Source organism: Austrofundulus limnaeus, unplaced genomic scaffold, assembly GCF_001266775.1.
Source record: "Austrofundulus limnaeus strain Quisiro unplaced genomic scaffold, Austrofundulus_limnaeus-1.0 Scaffold10, whole genome shotgun sequence".
NCBI classification, from domain to species: Eukaryota; Metazoa; Chordata; class Actinopteri; order Cyprinodontiformes; family Rivulidae; genus Austrofundulus; species Austrofundulus limnaeus.
Genome location: NW_013952412.1, coordinates 3,538,256 through 3,548,840, shown reverse-complemented (window position 1 = coordinate 3,548,840; position 10,585 = coordinate 3,538,256). Strand labels below are relative to the sequence as shown.

The 10,585-nt window shown below is 36.6% G+C and overlaps 1 protein-coding gene across 1 annotated transcript in view; it reads right to left on the bottom strand.

The window, feature by feature from the left end:
* The window catches only part of LOC106513169 (CUB and sushi domain-containing protein 1), a gene marked incomplete in the record, with an annotated part of 415,244 nt that overhangs the window by 19,697 nt on the left and 384,962 nt on the right, over window positions 1–10,585 (bottom strand). Inside the window, 3 exon segments of the mRNA XM_014001862.1 lie at window positions 5,224–5,409; window positions 5,943–6,119; window positions 9,195–9,380. Coding sequence (XP_013857316.1) covers window positions 5,224–5,409; window positions 5,943–6,119; window positions 9,195–9,380 — 549 coding nt within the window.

Genomic DNA, 10,585 nt, shown 5'->3' with positions numbered 1-10,585 from the left:
TATATACACTTTACTAGTGCATTGTTCTCAATATGCTTTTATGCATTTTTTAAATAAAACCAAAATTAACAATTGTAAATTAAATAATTAAATATTTTTTTGGGGACCCCTAAGCTACTCACGGACCAATAGGGGTCTTGGGACCCCTTTTTGAGAACCTATGCTCCAACTAAAGTACAATGAAACCCATCCCATCATAATAACCTTCACACTAAACACATTTAATATTTAACAAGACAGTTAACTTAGATCACTAAAGCTCCATGATATTTATATGACTTCACAAAAAATGAGAGAAACAATAAACCAACCATTTAGCACTTTCTATTACCTCCAAAAACATGCTCATGTTCACTATTATTAAGAAGATTTAGCAATAAAATTGTCTTTGTGAGACAACTTCACCATTAACAATATACCTAAAATCATAGGAATAAATACAGAATATAAATACATATTTGAATTGCTTAATAAATAGAAAATTAAACACATAAATAAACTTTTGGAAATATATGTTTTTTCTACTTCAGTCAGGTAAAATTTCGATTTAAGAACAAAAAGCTTCTAATAGCTTAGAAGGAACAGAGGCATCAAATTAACTACTGGYTAAGAGCATTTTGTGCAAGAAACAGTTGTGCTAATAGATTTTGTAATGTCCCAAAGAATTAACTAAATTAAATTAAAACATCTTACTTAGAGTGAGATGTGGGTATTATATCCGTTTTTGATGCCTCACATTGGAGATGTGGAGAAAACKAAATCGATTTTTAGCACAGCTGTTTCAAATGTTTTTAGTAATGACTTTGAAACATCTGATTTGTGTATGAATTTCATAGATTAACATGATTTTAATGTCATTTGCTTTTGTGTGGCGTGTTCAAAGCTAGGTTAGCATCTATGGAAAACGAGTCATTTCATTTCAATTTCAGAGTTTTAAAAAACATCCTAAGCTTAACAGCTGCCTCCAGGTAAGCAAACCTGATAATTACAGCTCAATTCAATTTGGTTTATTTATATATCAGCAAGTCACAACAAATGTCATCTCACATGTCATTCACAGCAAATGCAAAAAAAAAAGAAAGAAAGGAAGAAAGAAAGAAAGAAGGAAAGAAAGAAAGAAAGAAAAAAAGAAAGAAAAGAAACTAAAACCCTTGTATTTATCAACTGATTGATGTTGCCTGCTTCATTATCTGATAAGTGCTTTGAGTAACTCCTGCTCTAACATGAGTTTTTATTCAAATGTGATGGATCAGTTCTGATTACAGAGCATCAGGGTWATACTCTAACAACCTCAAACAGATAAAAGCCTGATCTATCAGGGAATCCATCCATCCATGTACTTCATATACTTTTTTTTCTTTCCAGGTTGAAGAGGATCATTGTGATGTTGAACACCCTGAACAGGTTGCAAGGCCTTTACAAGACCACAGAGACACAACTATCCACACTCTCACTCACACCATTGGACAATTTAGAGTTATCAATTAACCACATTTGTACAGGGAGAACATGCAAACTTCACACAGAAAGGCCAGGAGGTGAACCTGTGACCTTCTTTCTGTGAGGCGACAGCGCTAACCACTGTTCTGCCACGCCACCTATTGAGGAATCCAAAAGGGCAAGTTATCTTTGTCATTTTTTGTTTTATTTTTAAGGGTCAAGCAGCAAYGCATCACACAGTTTTCTCAGTTGTTGGTCAGCCCACATGACATTATCCTGAAAGATACATTTGAAGCCATCTTAGCTCATCCATTTTCAACCCTGTTCAGGGTTGCAGGGAGCTGGAGCCTACTGTATCTCCAGCAGTCAACTGTTGAGACACAGGACACAATCTGGACAGAACACCAATCCATCACAGGACCAACACAAAGACACACAAAACAGACAAGCATGTAAAGTAATAATAAAAAAATGCAGTATGGATTAATAACACTTTTGATTTTACGACAGCATATGTAAAACATTAACAATGTATACACACACACTTAAAATGGATTTCATGCACAATTACTATGTATATGTGCAGATAACTTCACAACAGGATAAATGTCTCTCTCTCTCTCTCTCTCTCTCTCTCTCTCTCTGTGTGTGTGTGTGTGTGTGTGTGTGTGTGTGTGTGTGTGTGTGTGTGTGTGTGTGTGTCTTTAATGATAACCATCTGCATGGCCTCAAACATCTCATAACACGAGTGTAATTTTTGTCTAAGTAGCAGACAGATGGTGTCATGCTCCATTCACACTGCTGTGATGAAACAGTGCACACATGCGCACAAAAAATAGTGACAAACAGACACAGGCTTTTCTTTTGGGGATTGTGGTGACATTCAAAGCCAAAATGAGTAATATGATGATCATTTTAGGGCTGCTGTGGTAGCCTTAAAAAACTCAGGACATTTCCAATCAATTCTATCTGTTTTAGTATTAACTGGYTTCAAGGCAACAGCAGCAACCTGAAGCAAGTTAATCAGCTCATTAATTCTGGCTCTGTATGTCACCTGCATCCTTAAGAAACCTTGCATGTCCCCAAAGTCACGCCCGCAAAAAAAAAAAAACAACAACAAACAAACAAACAAATAAATAAAACTCTCATCTTATCACTTCATTCTTCACTATACATTGCTTTGTGCTTATTGTTAGTCCCACATTAAAAATCCACACACCTGCACACAAGTTATTGCCACTTTTGTAAAGCATGCAGTTCATCATTTTATTGCTTTGTGACTCCGGGAACAATAGCTTGGGTTGGCCAGAAGCTAACAGGGATTCAAATTAATCACTGTATGAGTGTTTTCTTCTCCATAAAAACAACTTTGTTATTATCGAACCAACTCCAGCTGTCTAAAAATGGAARAAAACGCTTTTATTGACTCCAGCACTTAATATTCAAGACCAGTGTTTCTGTTCTGTGATGCTTGAAGAACACTTGTGRTTGCAACTGAAGATTTTTAAACTGTTTTATTTCTTCCCATGTCTCCATGCTGATTTTCCCTTGCATGCTGGTCACTTGTCTCCTTTCTGTTTCCACATATTAAAACCTACTGAACCTGCTAATCCTTCTGTCTAATGGTTTCCTCCATTTCAAGCCCTTCCCTCTGCTCTTTTGGTCTTCTCGCACCATTTTGRACATTTCCACCCTGCTTTTGTCTTTTAGGCATATTTCTCTCGGCACAATGCAGCCAGYCAACACATTTTATGAGCCTAATTTCTTTTTCTCACGGTGTGTTTACAGGTTTGGGGGCAGGTATTGATTTGCCTCTCTTGATCTTTCCCATCACTCACTTCCTCTCTCACCTGTTTAACTTTTGCATTCTTCTTCTCACCACAATGAAGGCTCATTACGTTTTCTTCTTTTCCTTTTGCGTTCACTTGCTTTAATCACTACTTTTTCCCAAATCATTTTTTCCTCTTAATCTCTACAGTACTCTGTATTTTTTCCCTCCCATTGTACATTGTTTTGTCTCTTGAGTTTTTCTTCATCTCGCTTTCTTTAACATTTTAAGGTTTTTCTTTTTATCCAAAAAGCTCTCACCTACTACTGTTGTTTTAATTACTACATTCATTCRTCTAACAACATTAATAAGAACTTAGACTAGCTTACAACACTGATCTTGTGTATTCATTTGTGTTTTGTGAACAAGTGAGAAGGAGAACAATAGCGAGAAAGATAGAGAGGAAGAGGGAAGAGAAGGAAACTAAAGAAAAAATAGCAAAATTGGGGACTAAAGTTGARAAATGATTGAATAAAAAGAGAGAACAAAATGGAAGTGACCTTAAAGCCATCTCTTTCACATGCTTTCTTATTCTTCTCTCAAACCTATATCTTCCATTTCAGTTTATTTCCAAGTCATTTTTTTATTATTCAAAGTACGTTTTACCTCTGCATCTTTCTTTAGTTCCCTTTCAGTTCAATCTATCCTTGTTTACTGTATTTTTTTTTCATCTCAGTTCCAAGTCTCTGCAACAGAGAGAGCCAGCAGGAAATTCTTTGTTTGTGGGAAGTGGCAGCAGGGAGGAGGAATTGTTCCATTTTTATTGTTGTTGAGAATCATAAGTCTACACTAGGTTGTACAATACAACACATTTCATTAAAGGTGACCTAATATGGGGGTCCTAGAACAAGTTAGGATCCATTTTTGGGCTCTACAAAACATGTTCATTTGATTTAATTCACAAAATTAATCTCAGAAAATGAAATTTCATCTTTCAGTTCTGCCTGTTCTACAGCTCTCTTCAGAACCTTCTGTTTTGCATAAGTTTCTATGGAAACCTCCTCCCAACCTTTTGTTTATGTTATATCTGCCCCTTCCCTCCACCAGAAGTTTACTTTCAGTTTCATTTCAGTAGAAAGTATGATTTTTTCCAAATTAGTTCATGGTGAAATTATTTACCCATACTACAACTTTCTTTGTTAATATTGCTGGAACATTGACATCAAAAATAAAAGATGCATATAAATAAAAATAAAATGAAGCCACACATCTCTGTTCTCCATGACTGTTCTAAAACAGCAGAACTGTCCTGTGAAGAAGTGGGCGGAGTCTCTGCTTGGGTTACCAGGAGAAGAGCTGGGCTCAGGTTGGGGTGGGCTGGAGTGTGACTTGTGACATCACAAGTAGTGGTGATTGAAAACAGGTCATTTCATGACAAAGAAAAATACATTTACTTATAGTAAAAATACCTCCAAGTGCATTTTTTTTTGGTGTTTGGACTGTTTTTAGAAGCAGTACAGACCCAAATGTGAGTACAAAAACAAACAAAAAAAAACTGAAAAAAGTTTATGTATTTTTTTTTACTTTTTGGTTGCACTTGTGCAGGAAACGAGGACTTTCAGTGAACAAACCATGACTCATCATTGTTACTCTTAGGAGAAAGGTTAATCTCTGTGTGTCCCAAACTTCTTGCTTTAACCCACAGTTCAAAGACTGTAATTTCAGTAAATCGACTAACCTTGAAATACATTTTTTTAAACTCACCTAAATTTTACCTTGTTTCCTTTTTTTTTCAGCAGCAACTGCAGAACTATCATAATAACATTTACAAGGTTTTTAAACAAAGTTAAACAATGTAAAATTTTATGCAAACATGGCACAAGCTCCCACGGGATTTACAAAACAAGTTTCACTGCTCATTTACTAAAATGGCTCAAACTAACACAAGGTCTAAATATCAATCAGATGCTGACACTCTTAGACACTCTCATTCTTACAAGAATGATTTTTGATACCTTTGCAGCTGGGTTTAGTTTGGTTCCAGGTTCCATCTTTAGTGCAGCGCAAAACACTGTGTCCAGGCCCAGGCAGTTCCATCAAATAGCCAGGGTTACAGCGGTAGGTTATTGTGTGGTTGAAGGTAAACTCACTTCCAAAATAGATGCCGTTGGCTACCGGGCCAGGGTCTCCACAACTGATCACTACAGAAAGTAACATGAAAACTTTGCTGGTGAAATAAATACATCAATCAGACGATGTTTCAGCTGTATGAGAACACATGGGACTCGTTTTTTGGCATGTTTGTTGTATTTATTCTTTTTACTATAAATACAGCTTCACTTACTGTGCTCTCAATCATACTGTGGAAAACATTTTTACATTTCAACATTTTTTCCTCAMAGACAGCCTTAACTCCCTTGACATACACCCTAGCTTTATTTTCTCTACCTCCTACATTTTATAGTCTGCCTCTTCTGAACTAAAAAAGTTGGAATTTCAGACACACTCACACACATAAACACACTACATTCTGTACTGCAGTGACATCTAATTCACGCTCAGTTCAATCTACTTGAAACGTAACCAAATAAGGAAGGAACAGACACCACTAATGATACTTTACTGCCTCAATAAAGCTAGCCCACCCTTTTCTAATTTCTTGTAATAATGACTACACCTCATGCTGCTGAAWTGTAAAAAAATAACTTTAGTGATTGGGTTAAAGTGGTCCTACCAGTGCAATCTGGGGGCTGACCCGTCCACGTCCCATTTGTTGTGCAGTGTCTGGTGGTCAGGCCAGATGTTTTGAATCCTTCCCAACATGCGTAAGCCACGGAGCTGCCGAAAGTGATACCATCGCTGAAGACAATTCTGCCATGTGCGGGAGTTCCAGGGTTACCACAGGACACAGCTGAGAGTGTAGGAAATAAGAGTCATTGTTGATKAAAAGTATATGTATAAACAATGGAGTCTTCTTGTCGATCTGTGCTGATCTGATGTGACAATAAGACAAACTACAGTAACAGCTGGGAATAGCATAGCATTATCAAGGTAAATTAATAACTAAATGCAGCTGGAATGATTCCTAACACTGTGTGGCAGGTGATCTTAAAGTTGTACATTTAAGCTAACATGAAGCAGCTACCAAATTGACAGCATCAATAATATCTGCCAACGTGATACAATTACAGTATTAAAAACACACCAAGGTTAGCTGTTGTCTTGTTCTGTATGCTGGCAGAGAAAAAGAGACTTTGAGTCAGCTAATAGGGTTGGGAGTTTTAATATTTGCAGACAAAACTAACAACAGAAGCGGAACTGATCATGCATTGGGGCTGCAGAGCTAATTTTTCAGTTATCACTTGTGGACAAGTGTCCTTTCTGACTCGTCTTCAGGAAAACAAAGTATTAGTATTGGAGTATCTGTTTTGTAATAATGAACATATAACCCTCCAGTAAAATGCAGTTTTTGGTTCTAAAGATTATAAAAAGAACACAACCATGGGATGGTCCTTAAATGAAGACAGGAAATGTCTAAACCTCTGATTTATTAAACTTTAGTTTGCTGGCAAAGCACATTAACAGAATCTGCAGGAATTAGCAACCAACCGCAGCACATTTCACTAATAAGATCATGACAGCTGACAGGCCTGAACAATCAACCACCTATTGATTAGATCCATTTGTTAGGACCCTTAAAAGCTCAATGCAAGAGTAAATCTTTCTTTTTTTTCATCTAACATTGTTGGGGTGTGTGTTGTGGCAGCAGTGTGCAGATGTGTTTTGGTTTGTTTGTGTGTGTGTAAGTGTGTATGGATTTCTTTGTGTTTGTGTCTCAGTGATAGATGTCTCACCCTTTCAGAATCAACTTTTACCCACTATTAGCCTAATGAAAAACAACTGTAGACAGACCTAAATAATTAGCCTTACATAAACAAAGACACTGGCACAGGCAAGCAAACACACATCTTTGAGGTGTGTGTGGGGGTGTATTTTTTTATTTATTTTTATTATTTCTCAGAAATTACAAGACCAGAGGGATAGATTTTCATGTTTTATCTGCATGTAAACAAAGTACACCTCAGAATGGGAAAAATAAATTTAGAGCTTGTCTATAATAAAAAAAAAAAGGTTGAAACTACATTTTATAGTGTATGCTCCAAAAGAATATCCTCTTGTATTTAATCATGTTTGCAGCTCTGGGATTTTTTTAAAACTTTATTGGCAAATTAACTTTGATGAACAGAAATATATCAAACTAAAGATGCAACCAGGAAACAACTGTCAATATCTGTTCAATTATATCTATAAATGCACATTTTTTGTTCTTTCTTGATCTTCTTTTTGTGTATCAGTGATGTTGTGCATCACAGCCTTTCATTCAGCCACTCACTGATACTCAGGTGTACATTGAAACTGTATGACTCACTCCTCCAATAACAACCCATCAAACTAACTGATTCAAAAACCTGAATAACAACACCCCAGAGTTCTTTATTCAGCTGAATTTCTTAGGAGGGAAAAGGTAGGTAACAGAGAGCAGCATGGGAATCCAGTATTTCTACAGTTGTGTGGAGACCCACTTCAATATCCCCTAAATTCCCACGGGCCTWAAGAGTTTCTTTGAAAACTGCTGCTATTCAGAATGCACTTTATTAGCACAGAACCATAGATGAGCCACTTCATTCAGTTAGGAGCAAGACACTTCAACACTGCACTTTGTATCTGGGCCACATTACACATGCACAAACAAGTTTGCAACTTTTTTTTGGAAAAATGACTAATTTTAGGAACCTCTTCCCTGATGTTAATTTTTCTGCTGTGTTATAAATATTCATTTTGGGAAAAAACAATGAAACACCATGTACATAACTCTATAAATGTTTCATATTTGTTTTACAGTTTTGTGATTTTTACACTGTTGTGTAAGAGTCATACTAGCTGCAAGTTGATGTATTCAAAACTTTGCAGGAAACAGGCTGAAATGCTCATTAATTTATGTTAGTAATAGTGTCATAGCCAGTAGCAATCGGGTAAAGAAATTTAGTCTGTAGAGCAAGACAGCTTTTTTGACTGTGAACCAAGTTGCGCACAAAAATAAGAAGGCTCTTGCAACTTTTGTTTTAAGTAAACTTTGCTAACAAAGTAACTGMCTTCTGAAATTTCCATTTTATCATGATTGGTACAACTTTGTACATTGTTAAGGTATTACAGAACACAGACACAAAACATCAGAGAAGTTCAGGTGAACACATTTAGAGTTTATTTCTACTTTAATTTATGAATGTTTACATCTAAGCTGGCACATATAGGCAATTACCAAACATCTCCTATATGTGTGCTGTAAAATCTACAGCATAACATCCCTTGCTTGATAATGGCTCAGTTGCTTATTGTAAGTAGTCTGCCAAGAAAACAGATGTTGCTGTATGCTTCTAATGACAGGCTTCACTTGTCGTATTCTGAAGMTCAGATAAATTTGTACACTTAATGCTGAAAAATTCACATCACTCAAACATGCTAAGAATTTATGCAGAAGGTGAACTAACTCATTTTATATCAATGTTGCTTTTTGCTGCAATGTTTTAAGGAAACTGGGTTGGGACCCATAGGGARTGAGCTAGGAATAACTTACAAACAAAATGTTTGACCAAGATAAACAGTTCTCTATATGATTTGTTGTCACATCACAGACCCTTGCATAAATAAAGCAGCAGTATTTTTTTCCAATGAAATAAGGTCAATAAAAGGGATTGTATAAATAAAAAAAAACTGTTTACAGCAGCACAAAATGTTCTATTTTGCTCAGCAGAACAATCACTTCTTTGATTCTCAAATAGTGCAAAGCYAAGTGGCGTGACAAAGAAATGTAGGTATTTTGTCAACAGTCCAAGTTTCTAATAAAGTTTCAGTGATTTTTCCAAAGTTAGATAATCAAATATCAAAGCGAGTGAGCCACATGACTGGACATTTCCACGCTTCCTACCTTGACACACAGGCTGTGTACCACTCCAGCTGCCATTGTGAAGGCATGTCCTCTCAGCGGAGCCAATCAGATTATATCCTGCCTCACAGCTAAAACGCAGAAGGCTCTTGGTCTTAAATTCTTCTCCTCCCAATCGGGCACCATGGGGAGGGATCCCTGGGTCTCCACATATTCCAGCAACAGCACCTTTAGTGAAARGGGAAATTTCAGGTTAATGTACCAATGCAACAAAATGTGTTTATGAATGACAAAACAAACACCTCTATGCAATTCAGGACTGATAGAGCTGTAAGCATAGATGCCACAAACTAAAGTACATCTATTTGCACAGGAAATAAAGTTAAACCAAATACTTTTAATGGGAAGGACAAACTACATTAGGCTGGTTTCTGTACAACTTTTATGGGTTTGTCAAATTTGTCTTGAAATCAGTGAGAGTAAATGCTCCTGACTAGGATAATTAAGCCAAATATGGCCACATGCTTATATTCAGAATATTAGTTTAAAAGTTGTTCTGCAAGAGTAGCATCAACACAATTTTTCCCACTCCATACTTTGAAAGCCTTGGCACACCAAAGGATGCATAARCCCTAACGTGCAAACTTTGTAAATCTGTCTCATTTAACATATGGAACTTGTTGCAATTTAGACAGCAAAATATCATTTAGAGGGATTTGTGAGTTTAACTGGGTACAGCTTCAAATGCAGAGTCTTGCATCTCAATGAGGTCTTTAGCTGCAGGTTGGATTCTGCCCTGCTGAGTGTTCTGTTTTGAGGCCAGCAGTGTAAGCTTATTGCATTTCAGCTATTGAGACAGTAGATGCTGAGTTTGGAAATGATCGGTTTTACTGTTGTGGGGTCTGTGTAAGCCGACTGCCAAGCAACACTTACAACCTGTTCAGTGAACAAAGGTTCTCCCTCCTCCTTATTCTCGGTTGATCCTTACACAGGCAGAACGAGCCAAGTAACTCTTAGTAAACAAAATAATATCAGGCACTTAGCTTCGACTCTGAAAGCTCATGCCACGTTTGCTCTGACAGTATTTGCCTCTGTTGTGGTTCAAACAGGCCAATATCACCCGGGACATTGTGATTTTAACCTTTTATCCAATATCTGCTTTGAGTTTGATAAGACTCTTCAGGGCAGTGTCACTGAGCCTGGTGCTCAGTGCTGTTATATCCTCTCTGCCTGGTTTTAGGTTCCTACTGCTACCAACCAGAGATACAGTATTTTAGTCAACTAAAAAAATAAACAAAAGTTTTAAAACTAATTAAAACTTGTGCAATTGTCAAGCAATGTAAATCTAGACAGCATTAAGTTTAGTATGGTACTTTAGGACCATTTCTCTGTTTTAGAATTTAACTACTTTAATAATATGCATGATATATATA